At 29.2% G+C, this 18,852-nt stretch overlaps 2 protein-coding genes across 4 annotated transcripts in view; both read right to left on the bottom strand.

Moving 5' to 3' along the window:
* The window catches only part of LOC123297006 (hemicentin-1), a 217,472-nt gene extending 203,384 nt beyond the window's left edge, over positions 1-14,088 (bottom strand). For both annotated transcript variants that reach the window (XM_044878754.1, XM_044878755.1), the window contains exon 1: positions 13,964-14,088. In XM_044878754.1, coding sequence (XP_044734689.1) covers positions 13,964-14,024 — 61 coding nt within the window. In that variant the 5' untranslated portion in view covers positions 14,025-14,088. The remainder of the gene's footprint in view (positions 1-13,963) is intronic.
* Positions 4,162-8,286, bottom strand: LOC123297007. Of its 2 annotated transcripts, none has more exons than XM_044878758.1 (3): positions 8,164-8,286; positions 6,958-7,852; positions 4,162-4,301 (listed from the first exon to the last, which is right to left on the bottom strand). In XM_044878758.1, the coding sequence occupies exons 1-2, from the start codon at positions 8,210-8,212 to the stop codon at positions 6,960-6,962; spliced, it is 942 nt and encodes a 313-aa protein (XP_044734693.1). In that variant the 5' UTR covers positions 8,213-8,286; the 3' UTR covers positions 4,162-4,301; positions 6,958-6,959. The 2 variants fall into 2 exon arrangements, with proteins under 2 accessions (XP_044734693.1, XP_044734692.1); XM_044878757.1 differs by lacking the exon at positions 4,162-4,301 and adding an exon at positions 5,118-5,149.
* Positions 14,089-18,852: the final 4,764 nt, after the last annotated feature.

The following is an 18,852-nucleotide window of genomic DNA, read 5'->3' as shown; positions in this document are numbered from 1 at the left end:
AGTCATCATCCCCATTCTTGAAATATTTACAATAATAGCGGAACTCAATCAAAAAAGATAAAGGAGGGCGAAAAGGTACGGCGGAAATAAAGTTTAAAAATGTTTTGTTATATAAAACTGTAAATTGAATCTAAGGATTATAATTGATCATCCTTTCCGATGATACAAATATAGACAATATTTACCAGCACAACATTATTAAAGCAGTAAAGTGGATTGAATGAGAACAATATTATTTTCGCCCTTTCAAGCCTGTAAGTCTTTGCTCGAAATTTGCAAAATCGCCTGTTATTGACGAGTTGAAAAATTTATAAGCGAGAAAGTTATGAAAATTTAATGTCAAATAATATTTTTTTAGATTAAATATGAAAGCCAGAACATACTACTTTTAAAATATCGAAGATTGTATAACAATTGATTTTTGAAATGAATTTAGTTTAGAAGAATTTCAAAAAGATTTCAATTGATAGATCTTTGAGTTCTAAAATAAAAAATCTACGTTCAAAATTGATCTCTAAAAAAAATTCATCCCAAAATAACCCTTTTTATAGCTTAAATTCAAGGCTATAGGCAATTAGTTACGTGAACGCGATTATATCAAAATATTCTAAGAAGACGAGTTTTATCAAAAATAATTTCTTTTTAGTATTATTAACTTAATGAAAAATTCTTATCGATAGATTTAATGACCAGCTATTCTAATATTTTTAAATGGAATCTTATACTAATTAGGTATGCAAACCATATAATCTATCTCTCCGTGTAATACAGAAGTTATATAATTTAATTAATGGTGTGGTCAGCACAAAATGGCGCGTCATGTATTTAAATAATAATTATATTCTGTGTACGTTAAAAAATTCCAACGACTTTAAAATAAAAAATACAAAAACTTACTATGTAAGCAAACAAATATCAAGTTTCTCATTGTTTATAAATAAAATGCTATTTTAAATTTATATTTATAAACGTTAAATAATATATGCAAACAAAAATAATGATAAGAATTTTTAATTATTAGTTAAGGAGTTTCGGTATCTACTAATCATAATTTGCATATGTCTTCAAATCCGGTATAACTGATAACGTAAAAAAAAGAAGTTGATTTTAAAACGGTTGGAATGAGAATAATTCTTTTTTTATTGAAATTTGGAAGGGATCAAGTACGTCTGGCATGTGAAAAAGATTACCTTAAGTTTACTAGCGCAAATTCTTGTAAACAGCTTCAAAAATTACTTTTTTTTTAAAATCATTTTACTATAAATTTTTTACATGGTATTTCTTGCCTTTTTATCAATTTAAATTACACATTACAGACAGTTTTGCAGTTGCTAGCACTGTACCAGATGCAATTCTAAAAATTAAAAAAGTCGTATTCAAGTCATTTTATTATTAAAGATTGTAATTTTAATTTGCCAGTCAGAAATTTGATTGTTTTACAAACGCGCAAATGCTCCCAGGTACAAGACGTACTCCACCACCATTTGAATAAGAAAAATAATGCATTTGAGGTGAAAAACAGATATATATCACAAAATTTTCCCGAACTCCTTGCAAAAGAACGCCTCACTTACAAGAATTTTCGTAACAGAATGAACTTAACATGAGTAAATAACAAAAGAATTCCAAGAGAAATATTAATCAATTACGCAGTTTAGTGGACGAGTATTCAGGCTATGAGTGCTGATCCTTCAAAAGCGATTTATGTGATTTTACCAGAAATCTTGCTACTCCTTAATTTCAACTTATAACTACTGTATTTAACCATCAAATAGAAATGTTATTGAATACAAATTAAGGACATTCTAAGTGTTTAATGTGCTGTACGGTGGAATGATTTTAAAATTATATTCTAAAGGTTTGTTCAGCTATGCAATTCTTATAAAAATTGTTATCAATGAAAACTACACGATAATTCATTTTATATGGATATGCACATCGAGAAAATTGAACCAAGGTTTTATATCTATAATGCATTATTATTTTTATTACTGTGATTTCATACAGGTGCATATTTAATACAGAATATCACAAAAGCGATCGCATCGTTAGTTAGACAGCAAAAAAAAATTGTGAAGTAATATTAATCCAGAATGCTAACTATTGGTTCAGAAATTCTTAATATCGTAGAAAAATACGATTGAGTGAAAAAAGCATGATTGGAGAGATTATGTTCTAGAAATAAACTCGTATTATAAATATAATTTTACGAAATATAAATTATTTTACTGTTGTTTTGATATTTATCAAATATATCAACCCAAGATGGAAAAAAAGATGAAAAAATCATTGAAAAAACATGTAACTGAAGTTTCAACTAGTTATTAACTGAAAATTATAAAAAAAAAATGTAAGCCGCCGTCCACTTTTTTGGCTAAAAAATGATTCTTTATAATGTACTGAATAAAAAAGTATCAGGTCATTTACTTTACTTTATTAAGAAACTATAAAACGTAATTTTGCAATACTGTGTAAGCAGGTGCTTATCTTAATTATGCACATGCAAGAAAAACTTCTTATCACAAGATAAGTTTTACAAGAGATATTTATTCAACTTGAAAAAACGATCTGATAAAAAATATTGAATATACAGTGTGTCCAATTAAGTAGGCACCATATGGAAACGTAAAAGTTCTGCATTGCCTAGAACGAAATATGAAATAAAAAAATATCAATTTTTGGCGTTTGTGTCTATCTGTAGACATACATTATCAATTCTAATACCTAGAAGATCAAAATAAACTTTTTTCCCGTGTGGCAGGTGGACAACATTGGATATCAGAACTAAGATTTCAATAAGAATCAATTTTTCTTAATAAACATTGACGATATACTTAAAAAACTGATTATTTTATTTTGCGTTTTAAGCCATGCAGAACTCGAATAACTTTTTTTCATAAAACAAACATAAAATATTTCGTATAGTGGCAACTTAATTATACACACTGTATATATGTATCGAATTAGGTATAAACGAGATAAAAGCACGTGAGTGGGAATTGATGCATGGAAATAATAATATTATAAAAACAATAAATTTTTAATGGCGCTCGTATTTGATATGGTCCAGTCTGAAATTGGTTATAAATTTTGTATTTCAGATTATAAAAAAATATTTAGTTTTTTTTTAATACATGATTTTATGAATCATTGTTTTCTAAAAAGAATTCATTCATTCAAGATCCTGTAGATTTTATTCAGGGCATTATAATAAAATTTAAATAATGGAAACTGTTAATCTTAACGCTTAATCTTGATTTGAATAAAAGTAGGAACAATTTAATTTGTACCGCTAAGTTATGAATTAATGGGAAAAACTTAACACGGTTTGAAAAGATTAACAATGAAATCTTACGCTTTCTTTTAAATTAGATGGAAATAGGGTTTATACTTTCTTTGTAAACAATCAAAGAAATATTATAATTAAGAAGTATTGAATTTTCATGGTGACCCTTGTTTTTCCAAAAATTCTAAATTCTTACTTTTAAATTGCTTTGAAAGAATAAGTGAAACAAAAATTTTATAAAATAATGAACAATGTCGTATAATTGTAAGATCGAGCGAGCCCGCCGAAGGCGGGTGAAGCTCGATCATAATTATATTGATAGTTTCGTTCGAAGAGATCACTGTGTGTAGTACCGCCTTTGTGCGCTTATTCATTACCACATAGTTCAACCATAAAATAAAATTAAGTAAGTGTATCCATAACAACTGGTTTATTTACCCTTCATACAGTTCAGAAGTGCTTTAGTTTAGGTAGAAGAGATCACTGGGAGGGTGGTATAATGGGGGGGGGAGTGATCTCTTCGAACGAAACTATCAATATAATTATGATCGAGCTTCACCCGCCTTCGGCGGGCTCGCTCGATCTTACAATTATATTTCAAGTTTCGTTCTCGAGATCACTGTGTAGATGTTCAGAGCTGTGTTAATCATATTTAATAAATTAAAATTTGATTAGTTAACAGTATCAATTAAATGGGAGACCTTTTAATTACATCTTTATTAATATTAATTTTTTTTTTTTTTTTTTTTAAACAAAATATTAGTAATTAGCAATTAAACATAAATAATACGAACATATGCAAAATAATTTAAGTGAACAAAAACAAAGTTTAAATAAATAATATTAACATTATCAGGATAATATTGACTCAGCAAAAGATTTTTTATCATTAACAATTGGTCTGTTATAAAATTTTTCGAATACCTTTGATTTATCTGACCATCCTGCCAGACTTTTGATAATATTTACGTCAACTCCTTTATTGAAGGCAGTTGAAGTCGAAGCGTGTCTGAAACTATGAGAAGCATAGTTATCGCCAACCTTACACTCCAATAAAAAGGATCGGAGCCATCTACTAATAGTATCTTTCGATGCTTTTTTATATGGTTTCCGAGTTGTAACAAATAAGTACTCAATGTTATCGGCTAAATTTGATGTAACCTGTAAGTATTGTTCTAAGGTAGATGCCACACAAAGATTTGAATTTTTATTAAATTTTTTTAATATTAATAGGGGTTGAAACGCGCCCCGCCTGGAAGTTTTAATTTTTTCTGGGATTTCGATTTCATAGTCTACATCCTTTTTAATAATATTCTTTCTCTTAATTAAAGAAATTGTTTGGACACGATGTGCAGAAACTAATGCTATCAACACGACTAATTTTGTTGTTAACTGTTGTAGATTAAGTATATTTACCGGATTTAGTCGCTCTAAATTTTCAATTAAAGGATCTAAACTATAAATTCTATCATACTTGGGTTTAGCAGGTTTAATATTATAAACACCCCTGAGAAAGCGTGATAACAAAGGATTTTTTCCAATCTCCTTGTCACAAATAAGGGATATTGCGGCACGAGTAGTATTTAAAATACTATACCGTGCACCTTCCTTGAATTTTTTTGTGAAATATTCAATCAACATTTCTTCTTTGGGATTAAACATATCAATTTTTTTTTTTTTTTTTTGTGAGCAAAAAGAAAACCAGTCTTTTATTGGCTTGGAGTACTGTTTCAGGGTTGAAGTAGAGACGGACTTGATAATGATGTCAATGGCTTCATCATTTAAACCCCTTTTTTTAAATGCCTGGTGGATAATCGGGCAGCCATCAAAGACAGTTTTTGAGCCAACGGATGTTGAACTTGTCTACAAGGAGAGAGAAGTAAATTAACATCTGGTTGAAAAATGATAGGTTCTGAGTCTAGCAGCGAAAGCCATACAGGATACCATGGCTGACCGCGCCAGTTTGGAACTACTACAATTCCACAAGCCTGATCGATTTGGATTTTCTTAAGTGATTTTAAGATTAATGAGAAAGGAGGGAAAGCAAAAAAATTTAAATGTTTCCAATTGATTGTAAATGCATCAATAGTGACTGCAGCAGGATCACGATGCCAGGAACAGTACCTTTTGCATTTTTTATTTGAAGATGATGCGAAAAGATCAATGTCTGGCCTGCCCAGCTGAGAAACTATCTTATCGAACGCACCAGAAGACAGTTCCCACTCAATGTCTATATTTTCTATTCTAGAAGCTCTGTCCGCATCAACGTTATCCTTAGAAGGAATGTATGAAGCGAATATCCATATATTCCTGCATTCACACCAGGACCAAATGTCATAGGATAAAACGCTCAGGTGTTTAAACTTGGTACCGCCCATTTTATTAATGTAAGCAATTGCAGTCGAGTTATCAATTCTTAGGAGAATTTTACAATTAGCAAAATCAGATGCAAATGATTTTAAACCGTTAAAAGCTGCTAAAAGTTCTAGATGGTTAATATGAAACGATCTTTCCATGGGGCTCCAGCGCCCATAAGCCACCTGTCCATCATACGACGCTCCCCATCCTGTAGTTGAAGCATCTGAATATATAGTGAAGGGGAAAGTTGAATTTCTAATATGATTTTTAGAATTTATAATATTAATCGACCACCAGTTAAATTCATTTAATAAAGAAGGAGATATACTCATAACATGATCGTATTCATTATTAGATTTTAGTAAGGCCAAATAACGTTCTTGCTCAAACGCCTTAGAGTGAAACCAGCCATAATTAATTGCTGGGCAGGCTGCTGTGATATTTCCCACAAATTGGGAAAATTCTCTGATAGTACAATGAGTGGAATCCCTAAATTTCAATACTAAATTGTGTATATGAGACCTTTTTTCTTCTGTAAGTTCAATTGTCATTTGAACTGAATCAAATAAAAAACCCAGAAATTTGCATGATGTTGAAGGGTTAAGATTACTCTTACTCTCATTTAAAATAAAACCTAAAGATTCTATTAACTCACGAGAAATTCTTATGTTTTCTGAACACAGGGCAGTAGAATCGGCTGCCAACCACCAATCATCAAGATATACTACTGATATCAAACCTAGCCCTCTCAGGTGGCAAATAATAGGTTTACAAATTTTAGTAAAGACCCATGGGGCCGTGCAGAGGCCAAAAGGTAAGCAAATAAATTCATAAAGGAAATTATTCCAGGTAAATCTTAGGTATTTCCAGAAATTTTTATGAATTGGAATCATAAAATATGCATCTTTCAGGTCAAAATTAGCCATCAAACATTCTCTTGATATTAATTTTAAAATTGTTCTATAATCCTCCATTTTAAAATGAACAGTTTCTATGAAATTATTTAAATGCTTTAAATTAAGGATAAATCTCATTTTACCATTTTTTTTGGGTACAAGAAAAATTCTTGATAAAAACTGGCCCTCCTCCTCAGCACACTGCTGGATAGCGCCCGTTGATAAAAGGTCATTCACAGCCTTCTGTACCTCAAGTTTATTTTCAGATAAATGATTATTGGAGGGCTTTGAAGATTGAGTTGGTGTAGAGATAAATGGAATTTTGTATCCGGAGATCGTCTCAAGGATAAAAGGATCGGAGGTGATTTTGGCCCAAGCATGTACGAAATACTTTAACCTACCCGCAGTAGGACTCACCTTTATTTCTTCTGTGTCTGAGCATTTTGAGCTGGAGGGAGTTGGTTCCCTGATCGGGATCGAGTTGTGATTTGATTGTGATTGTTTGCAGCTGATGATTTGTTGAAGTGACGTCTGTAGCCCGTCTGACTGGAGCTGATCCTTGAAGCAGACGGGCTTCTCCAGTTTAAAGAGTTTTTAGGTCGATTTGAATCTCTTCGTGGAGTTTGATTTTTTAAAGACAAGCTTGTTTTTTCAACAGCTAAGGCATTCTTAATTCTTTTAGCAAGGTCGATGCCAAAAAGAAATTCATCTGTGGGTGAATCTTCAAGAACAGACTTCCTTTTTCCATCAACACATGAGTACAATTGTGCACGTCTGGACTTGGACAACTGGAAAAACAGGTCACACATCATGCTGCTGGAGTCACAAAGAAGCTTTAAAAGCTGTTCCTTATCTACCGGTTCCTCTTCATCATTCAAAATATTGCAGATGGCTGTACCAATAGCCACTAAACTACGGCCACACACATCCTGATGATTAGCAAAAAATTTATCACGAGATTTAGCCGTTTTATGTAAAAGAGGGAGTAATTCCGGATTGAGAGTTGGTGCAATTAGAGGACAGTTTCCTTTGTTAGGATAAGTTTCAATCATTTTAGACTTATCTTCTTTGTTCATGCCTGAAGCTAATAAATCTTTCCAGCATGACGCTAGTTCAGGGTGCAAAACAAAGCATTTATCCTTTAAAAGTCTCTTTTCCGAGCCCAGGATTTGGAGCACCGATTCACTGAGGGTGGGAACTTCAGAACCCTTCGTCTCCTGCAACTCCACTGACGCCTTCAAGTTTTTATCTGAGGCATTTTCCATTTCAATATCAGATTTACTACTCTGATCTTGGTCGTCAACATCTGAGTCTGCAAGAGCAAAAGATCTAGGTCAAAACAAGCTATCATTTTCCTGACGCAATTTTTTTTTTTTTTTTTAATGTTTGCCCAGTCAAAGGTACAACAACTTATTAACATAAGATTTGTTGCCCAAGGTACAACAAAAAATGTTGCCCAATAACAATCAAAAATTGATTAGTTAAGTATTTTAGTATTTACCCTCAGATGAACAGTTAACAACAGAGTCAATGACTAAATTAGATGACATTTCCAGATCATTTAATTAAATGCTGGTATATATATTTTTAATTATTTAGGTATTTTAATATTTTAATATTTACCCTCAGATGAAGAATTATCAACAGAATCGTCGACTAAATTTGATGACATTTCCTGATCAATTAAATGCTGATATTTTTTTAATTTTTTTTGGAGTACCTCCAAATGAGAATTGTTTTCCAATTTACGTTTATTCATTTTTATCAATGAACAAGCAACAAATTAGTGTTTTACTTCTGATATCTGATAGATTATAATATTTGATTTTTTTTTTTTTTTGAAGAGAAATCAAAAAACGATGTTACTTGAAACGCACAAAAAACGTAATGAAGGGTAAATAAACCAGTTGTTATGGATACACTTACTTAATTTTATTTTATGGTTGAACTATGTGGTAATGAATAAGCGCACAAAGGCGGTACTACACACAGTGATCTCGAGAACGAAACTTGAAATATAATAAATATGACTCAAGATATTACACAATCATTACTTGTGCCATTTTTTTAAATAATTAGTAAAAAAAATTATAAAATTTTATTAGAACTTTGTTACGAAACTAATAAAACTTCGTTCATATTTTAACGATATAAATTTTCGGAAATCGACGTAAAATACATTGCTCTTACGAAGAAATCTCAAAAAATGACATTTTTTATAAGTTTTTGATAATTTTCACTTGGAACGAATGAAAAAAGTAAACATGTCCATATAAGGGATGTACGAGCAGGGTAGATTTAGGGTTGAAATTATTTTTATCTTAGTTTCAACTTTGATGATGAATTTTATTATAACTTCATGAATGTAGACAAAAAATCAGAATAAAATTTTTCGATATCTGCCTTGGTTTTGGAAATATCTAAAGCTGAATAATTAAAGAAAACTTCAATATTTTATTACGTTAAATGTCGAAAAATTTTATTCTTACTTTTCTTGCAATATCGTCAAGATATAACATAATTCACTATCAAAATTGAAAAAATATATACCTTTTAATTTGTTTACCTGATATTACTTGATCGTCATGCTCATACATCCTAAAAGACTCATATTTATATCCAAAGAGATTATTATCGGTAAAGTATGAAGCTGTTATCACGGTTGAACGCAGATGTAAAGAATACAAAAATATTTGAGAGCACAATTATAGTATATCCCTTAAAATTTTGAACAATAGATCACTATTATTTAACACAGCTACTAAAATTTTTGCATCATAATAATTACTGTAGACACAAGTGTTTCTATATATTCTACAATTTCGAGAGTGGATGATATAAGTAAATATCAAAGAAATATTACTCAATATATCAACCCCTAAAATACCCTTCTTTTACAGGATAAAGAGAATTCATTCCCTTTTAATAAACTTTCTTTCAGAAAAAAAAAACTCCCCTTTCACAATGCTTACTCCAAAGAGAATAATTTATTAAAAAATATTTAATAATATGTAGAGATATAGAAATTATTTTATAAAAATATGATACATTAAAAAAAGAAGTGATAATTTCAAGAGAAAGTTTTTTTTAATCTTGACATAATTTTATTGATGTTTTTTAATGATATTAATTAAGGTATTAACACTGATTGACTGAATGATCTGTGTTCTGTTTAAAGAGAAAACTATTTTTAGAAAATAATTCCAACAACAGTGTGCGTCATAATATCATTTAAGGTCGGAAGTATGCAGCATTTGCATACTTTTTGTTTGATATTATTCAGATTTATAATGTTCTTAAGTATTTTGTTTGTTTTACCCTAAAATAAATCTTAAGTTTAAATTGCAACAAATTCTTTGACATTGAAATGAATCACAAAATATTTTGTATTTATTTTAGGAAATATTATGTATTATTTTATTTCTCGAAATGATAAAATTTTTTGGCCGGAAATATTTGTTAGAAGCAATTGTAGAAAACAAATAAATTGAACCGCAGTTTCATTTTTAACCCCCCAACTAAAAAAAAATGGGTGTTATAAGTTTACCCGCTATGTGTGTGTGTCCGTCTTCTGTGGCATTGTAGCGCCTAAACGGATTTTGCTTCTTTTTGGCTTCGTTTGAAAAGTAATTTAACGGTGAGTGTTCTTAGCTAGATTTTTTTAGTTTCATAGGTAATAAGTTTTTTTGGTTTTAACTCCCAAGCAGCAAACAAATATCCTGCGATATTTGTTATAGTTCCAAAAGTATTAAAACAACTAATACAGTTAGTTGTAAAATACATTAACTTAAATCTACTTTTAATAAATATATTATTAATTTGGTATTTAATGCTGACGTACAAATCTGAGTTTAAAGAGAAACTAATATTCTTAAAAATAATTCAAATAATTCCACCATGTAGTCATCACTTGTGGTTCATATTTCTTCTATAGCAAAGCATTATTAATCAATGAATTGTATGAATCACAGTTTCCTTCATTTATTAAAAATTATATAAAATTTATGATATTAAATTATTATCATTATAGATTAATATCCTTGAAATTGTTCTCAGTATTGTTTAGATTTAATTGTAAATAATATTTTATTATTAGTAATAATGTAATTACTGTAATTGTTTTGATAGAAAATTGTCGTTTTTCAGAATTTTATAGTCAAAGCAGCAAAATTATAAATTTTATTATTATTATAAAATAAATTTTATATTATAAGTAATAACTGTTTTTATAATCAATATTTTTGCTGAGTGTTTCCTTTTTAAATTAAACAAAAGGATCTAATTTCCAATTTAATTAATATAAAACGATAATTGACTTAAACAGCTTTCTTGAAGGTTTAATCACGTAGATAAGTTAAAAATATTTTTCTAAAAATGTCCAGGAAATAATCTTTTAAAAATTAAGGACGTCCCCAAAAAATTAAATTGGCGTTTAAAATTTTGAGGGTGTATTTTGTTAGAACTTGAGAAAATTAGACGAAAATTAAGAGAAAAACTTTTCGAAATATAACATAATTTTTGAAATATTGATGGCTAAATATTTAGAGAAAAACACTAAAGACAAGAAATAATACACAAATACCATTCATTTCCTTACCTTAAGTGTATTTTATGGAAAAAGGGCTGGTTATTATAATTTTCTTTCTAGGAAATTATTTATCATGCTTTTAACTAATGAATATTAGTTGTCCAAATTAATCTTAAAATAGTTAACCTTGTTACATATAATAAAGCATACCTTTAAAAACACTTCATTATAGGAAGATATATGTTAAACACGCCAAATTTAACATATCAAATCTAAAAATTTTACACCTTAAAGCGTATTAAAAGATTTGACTGCTTATAAAGGGAATTAAGGAAAATGCATATACACGATTTAAGAATGATTTTAAGAAAACGTGAGTATAAAAATCTTTTCTACTCCAGAAAAACTAAAAATAATATCGGGAAAACAAAAACTGACAAAGTAAATTGCTTAAATAATAAACTTTCATGGCTTAAAATATAAAGTTTGTGGAAATTTTAAGCTTTCATAAACTAAAAGTCGTATTTTATTCGATGTGATAAAATCTACAGACAATTTTTAACCATGGTAATTTTACCATTGCTACAAAAATATTATCTCTGAATAATTATAACTGAAAATTATTGAATCAATACACGAGTAAGAAATCATAAACAGACTCTTAGAATATGTTTCCTTTTAATAAGTTAACTGAAGTTGCGGCAACCATTTTGATTTAAACACAGTTTAAAAAAGTCTTTTATACAAATCTTTCATCACAACAAATCCATACATTTATTAAATAAGGAAACCATTAAGTCATTAGAAACTATTCTCCATTTAAGTAAAAAAAATCGATAAAAAATATGACTTCATTAAAATTATAATTTTTACGATTATTGAGAAAATTATCTACAAACAAAAAATAATCGAAATTGATTTTTTATTTTAATGTGTTGACAAATGCAAACACCTACGTTCACCTACTTACAATATTAAAACCATAATAAAAATTTATTTATTAATTTTTTACTTAATTTAATAAAAAAAAAAAACAAAAACTTGAAAGTGTTTTCCATTAAGAATGTCTAATGTTTAAAATTTTAATGTTAATTTGGCAGACAGAAATTCGGTTACTTGCGCGCATAACCGCATTGATTAAAGCAACTGCTGTCTAAAATAAGTTGCAAATCTTACTTTATTTATTTGTAATAAAAAACTCTCGTATCACATAAAATAGCATAAATTCATACGATTTCGAATAAATTAAAAAATAAATAAATTTAATCATATATATCATTCATAATATGTCTAATTTCGATTCAGACAACCTTAATGAAAAACCTTTAATAAGATTTTAATATATTAATTAATGATTTTTATTCATATAAAATGTATTTAAAATTTAAGATTGTAAGCTAAGTTTATTACATTGTAATTACGCCATAAAAATGGTCACCATATGTTATTTCCTATTTTAATTATTACCGAAACATTTATTGGCGCCTATAGCAATTATTCTCTCTAATACTCTAACATATTGCTGCTAATAAAATTCTAATCTTTAAAAGGAAATCACTTATTTAATTATTTAACCGTCCAATTGGTATTTTTTAAGTTATATTTTTTTGAATTTTCGAATAATTAATATACGATAAGTGGCTTCAGATTTTGAGCATCATGTACTGACTAAAGTTCAAAATTTTTCTAAATAGAAATTTAAAGAAAATGAAGACTTTTGTGCTATCTGGGAAATAAACTTGGATGAGATACAAATCAGCACAAAAATCAGACAAGAAATCTACAGAGATCAACAAATCTACAAGAGATTCGCCAGAAATTGATTTCTCAATTTTTCGACATTCTACCAATTTTCAGTCCGGTAATAAGCCACGAATTTCTTCAGGCTAAACTTTTTGCCAAGGGCACTCAAAGTACAAGCCATGTTTTTTTTTTTTCGTAATTTTTTCTTTGGAGCTAAAACTATCAAATTTTCAAACATACCATTGTCGCATTTAAGATAAAGACATCCTGATTTTTTCTTTATAGGAATATCGATTTGAAATTTGCCATAGTCGTACTGGGTGATGGGTCACATTTTATAGGAAACTTAACTGAAACTTTAAAATCTAAACTTTAAACTCAGCCTACTATAAATTGGCAAATTTTTTTCGATATCTCTAATCATCTCTGACGCTAATAGTTTTTTTTTTAAATGTGACGTTTCACCCTAGATGACTGTAAAAAATTTCAAATCGATATTCCTATAAATAACGAAAATATGAGATGTCTTCATCTTAAATGCGACACACTGTATATGTATAATGCAGATTAGCCAAGAAACCTCAAAAAATTGAAGTGGAAACAAGCCGGTCTCAAGAGAAATAATCATTTAACACCCGAATAAACTAGACTATTTGTACCAATACTTAACAATACAACACATCGATTAAATTTTGTTCGTTTTAAGGAAATTTCTAATAAAAATATTATTTTATAGCCAAGTAGATATATTTCATACAGAAAAATATCGAGATATTAATACACAGTTTAACGTGACAAATAATAAGTTTACGTTATAAAAATTTATTGAACGTTCGTGTTGGTACGAGTCAGCTAATAAAAATGATAAAAATTTTCAGTTTAGGTACTAAAAACTATAAATGGGCACAAAACGACATTCACATCTATCTTCGAAATACTATAAAACAGTTTGAATTGTCTCATAAAAATCTTATTGCAATGAATATATATCTTACGATGTACCTTTTTTCAAAAAAAAAAAGTTTAGAAAAAAAAAACTTTATAGCGTCTAACGTTGCGTTGATATCTCCACGAACGTTACAAAAAAAAAGTTCGTTATAATTCCGCGCGCCATCACTTCTCAATCATAAACAAAAAAAATTTTAAACTTACATAATATTGAAGATAATTGAAGAAGTAGTCCTTTCGATGAATAAAAGCGTATTCCAATCATGATTTGTAAATTTTGGGGTTTTTTAGTTTTGATGAAATTTCATTAAAAAAAACAACAAACAAAATGTAATCACACTTTGCACATATTTTTATTTAGAAAATATTGAAATCACATTTTTTGAAACACAACATTTTTCTGGATTAAAAAAACTCTTTCAAAATCCACAATAATTAATCCAAACATGTGTTGGAATTCTCACATATGTAGTTATTTTTTCACACAAATTCACGATTAATCCTTGTCGGTTCAAATATTTTCAACCACCAATAAAATTCACTGCCTTCACAAAACAATCACTGATAAAAATTTTGTTTTTCAATAAAAATTCGTTAAAAAAACAGGCCTTTTTTAAAAATAAAATTCAAAATGTATACACAATACACACTTTATTTAAGTAACACTATAACAAACGCATCAAGTCAACAAAACGAACTCTCTCTATACATAAGACAACTGTTTACAGCAATGCCAGTTCTACTAATGCAACAAGACAGTATACGAAGGTAGCCGAATCGTGTGCTCGGATTATATCGTATAGTGTGTATGTTTATTATATCGGCGACAAAAACTTGTATATCAATGTTGCCATATTTAAGTACAGCAATACCATATGCGCGCGGTCACCAGGTAAGATAAGTCATATACCTTATACACACATACAATTTACTTAAGTAAACCCAACTTAATGCTGTTGTTATATCTATCTGGGATTGAGTATACAAAGTCCGTTGAACAGATTCTTTAGCTTCCCCTAGATGGATGTTCGTTGTAAGTGATTCATATTTTCGGTTGGGGTCGCAGAATTATATAAGACGCTGTAAAAACGATTGTTTCCCAATGTAAAAAATTTGCATTTTCCCAATGTACTTTTTGCAACTGATTGATTCAAATTCAAATTAAAATAAGAGAAAAACCAATCCTATTTCGTCGATTCAAAAAAATTAATGTCTCTCATAATTCAATACGATGCCAACGAAAATTATTTAAGAAGACTGTGCCTCCTTTGCCTTGTTTGAATTCAAAAGCTTACCCAGCCAATGAGCTCACAGCGATAGATTTTTCGTCCAAGATTCTTATTTTCCGCGAAAGTTTTCAGTTCATTTATAAGTTTAAAAGTAAAATTCGCGTAGGAAAAAAATTTTGACAGCGCTCTAAATTCGAGAAAATTGATTTTTCAAATTTTAAACCTTAAACAATGAACTTTTTTCTGGATGATTTTAGAGAAACTGCTCAACGTCAACTAAGGACCGAGGTAAACTATGTTAGCAAGCAAATATAATTAACATTTATTCAAAAACGATTACTTTTTAGCGAATTTTCGAAGGAAATGAAGATATTGTTTTTGTATTGGTGATAAAATTTCTTCTAATGTTCATCGACCCTACCTAATAGATGTCAAAAATGACCATAGTTAAAATTTACAAATATATATGAACATACGTATCAATTTAAGTCCGATATGAATAAAATTTGGTATGAAGAGGGGCTTTGGTATTTGAAAGGTGAAGTTCATTGAATGAGAAAATCGATAGAATAACAAGGGGTGGGGAGATGCGCAAAGTACAAAATTTTGAATTTGTTCAAAGTAAAAAATATATTTGTGTTTTTGATCAGTTTTAAGCAAAAAAGTACTCTTGTTTTTTTTTTCTCTAGGCACTTAGTTTTCAAATCCAAAATTTTGAAAAATTAACATCTGAGGGAATTAGCTTGGCTAACGCAGCTCCTGCGCTACGCATTTTTTTTATTCAATCCTAGTTATTCGACACCCTCTGATTTTAATAGTGTCGAATATGTGTGACGCTACTGTACACTATAAAATAATTTGCTCATCGGGTTTAGCATACTCAAGCCCAAGTGTTGACTTAACTAAAAAGTTAAGTAAAGAAATACAAACGAACAGCCAACCATCGAGGTCAACAACGTTGTCTAAACCAAGAAGTAAATGAACACCTGCATGTAATCTTACCACCGACCGCACTTTTGATACCACCAAGTTGGTAAAAAGTAAAATATACATACAAAACATATACACAGCACAGCATCAAGTCCGCGCGCACAAAATAGCCTAACAGCAGTTACTAAGATCTCTCTCCTGATATTTATTATTATAATCTTTATCAACAAGCGTTCGATGAACGCAACCCAATTGAAATTTAAATACCCTCAACACTGTAACTGACTTTGAAGAAAACAGACAAAAAAAAAAACAAAATGTATTTGACCTGAATGTAATTGCATGTAACCAAAATGCAAGCTGGTTTACGACTGAAATGATGTTCGAAAAATATTACTTTCGAATATTACATGTTTGATTTAAAAAGTCGACACAATAATATAACGTTATAACGTTTTATGTACGGTAAATAGGGGGAGAAAGGGATAAAAGTATTTTTGCTATACATATACATTTATGTGTTTGTTGAATTTCCCCTTCTGTGTATGTGCAGTAAAGTAATTTGGTATTTGATTATATATATATATATATTTTTGGGGGTTTGTTTTAAACGTAGAAATATTTTTATTCACCATATCGAATTCCTTTATTAGATTTTTACCATATTGCAAACTTTAATGTTTGATTCTCTCTGTGAGTAGAGATTGTACAGTCTTATCCATTTTAATTGCAACTATTAAAATTTATTTCTATTGTTGGAATGTAATAATTCTTCATGTTTTTATTGAAGCAGTTTAATGAAATTTTTTGTTTGTTTAGAAAGGGGGATATTTTTTAAAATCTAGAGTAACATAAAAGCTTGCAAATCTCTTACACGTTAGCCTCAAATATTTTTAGATATCATATCGAATATTAAAATTTCGAAGTTGCTGGATATTGCTAGAATTGATTCAACGTGAATTGATTCAACGTAAATAGTCCGCTTGATGGCACCCTTTTTGTTAAGTGGTCAATACATACTTGAAACTTCGGTCCTGAATTTGACCCTAATTGCATCGCCAATCGTTAGAATTCCTCCGATAATTTATATTCACGGGCTTTCTTAAATCTGAACGCCATTTATGTTATTACAAAACTGGAAGTGTTTGATTAATCGCATTTGTGTTAAAGTTACCTATATAGCTCGTATATAAAACCGATTTCAAATATATGGTTGAGAAATTGATAGACATAGACTTTTACTTAATAGTCGGTCTCGCTTTAAAATATGTAAAAATCCTTTCGCCATTCATCAGTTTTGCATTTTTTATTGATAGTAAAAATGGCGAAAAAATAACGATAGTCAATTCGCTCTCTTCCAATCAATTTTTCAAGCTAGGTATTGCTCTATTGTTAAAAAAATTTGAACAATTTTTTAAGAGAGAAGAAAAAAAATTTATTTACAAATCGAACAGTGGAACATCTGCAACTTTATGTCAATAAATTACTAATTATTATTATAAACACACGGATGAAATGATGCACGACAGATAAAAATTTTAAAATACAAAAAAATAATTAAAAAACATTTAACTGTGTTTTTATTATTAGCATTCCGTACCAGATTGTGTAAACATTTTCTCATATTATTAGGCGCCACTATTGATATTTATACAGTCGATATACCCCAAACAAATAGCAAAAAGATAAAAAATTAACGCCTATCAGTCGCTATACAGGGTTTCTTTTTATACCGTGTATATACGAAATAAACATAGTATATTAAGTTTAGTTCCAAGTTTGTAACGCTTAAAAATATTGATGCCACGAAAAAAATTTGGTCAAGGTGGTTCATAGAATCACCTAAATAGTCCATTTTCGGTTGTCCGTCCCTCTGTCCGTCTGTGAACACGATAACTCAAAAACGAAAAAAGATATCAAGCTGAGGAAAAGAGAGGTCGAATTCGTAAATAAGCAATATAGAATTGGGTCAGTAGGAACTATCTCGTAAACCGTTAGAGATAGAACAAAAGATTAAATGTAGGAAATGTTCCTTGTTAAAAAATAAACAACTATTGTTTCAAACATTTTCTTGTAAACATCACTGTTTACTCACGAGGGCACACATTAGATGCAAATTTTATAGTACGTATTAATATGGGATTATCAGTTGTGTTTGTGTGACATGTATAGGTTATGTGTAATGTGATAGAGTAACCAACACTGGCTATACATGGTATTTAAACAATTAACTCAGTTAATTGTTTGTTTTCACTTGTTTAACTTGACATTTGCAGAAAAATTAAATTTAAATTTTATTTAATACATATATTTTGAGATCTGAGCAAAAAATAACATATATTTTCTTTGATTTCTTATGCGAAAACTTTCGTTTCATAAGAAAATTCGTAGAATGTGAAGAAGTGTTTTTTATTTAAACACGACATCAATGAGAATTTTTTCAAATTTCTCTCATACATTATTTGTAAATCTTCAACTATACAAGTTTGTATAGTTTAAGACTCTGTATGTATAGTTGAAGAAATAAAACCGAAAAAACAGTCTTTTTCCCCAGAATGAGCTTCGCACCAGTAGATTTTTATAGGAGTCGTTGGAAAATGTTTTAATGAGTATACTCAATAAAATCATATCCACGCAAACTAAAATTGTTTCGATTAACGTCCGTAAGTAGGATAACGCTTACAAAATTTCACCTGCAACATTCTGGAATTTTGTTACAAATGCTTATACAAAATCCTTGTGAAGAAAAGACAGCTAGATCACTTCAGATTTTAACCGATTTAATCATGCTGAATATCTTAAATAGCGCATAACAATTATTCACTTAAACATCTGACAATATACTATTGTTTAAAAATAGTCACATAAAACTTATTGAACAAACTGAAGAACACACACAAAAAACTCTTGAATCATTAGTAATGCAGATTGAAT

The sequence above is a fragment of the Chrysoperla carnea genome, chromosome 3 (assembly GCF_905475395.1).
Source record: "Chrysoperla carnea chromosome 3, inChrCarn1.1, whole genome shotgun sequence".
Lineage (NCBI taxonomy): Eukaryota > Metazoa > Arthropoda > Insecta > Neuroptera > Chrysopidae > Chrysoperla > Chrysoperla carnea.
This window is presented reverse-complemented; position numbering and strand designations above follow the sequence as displayed.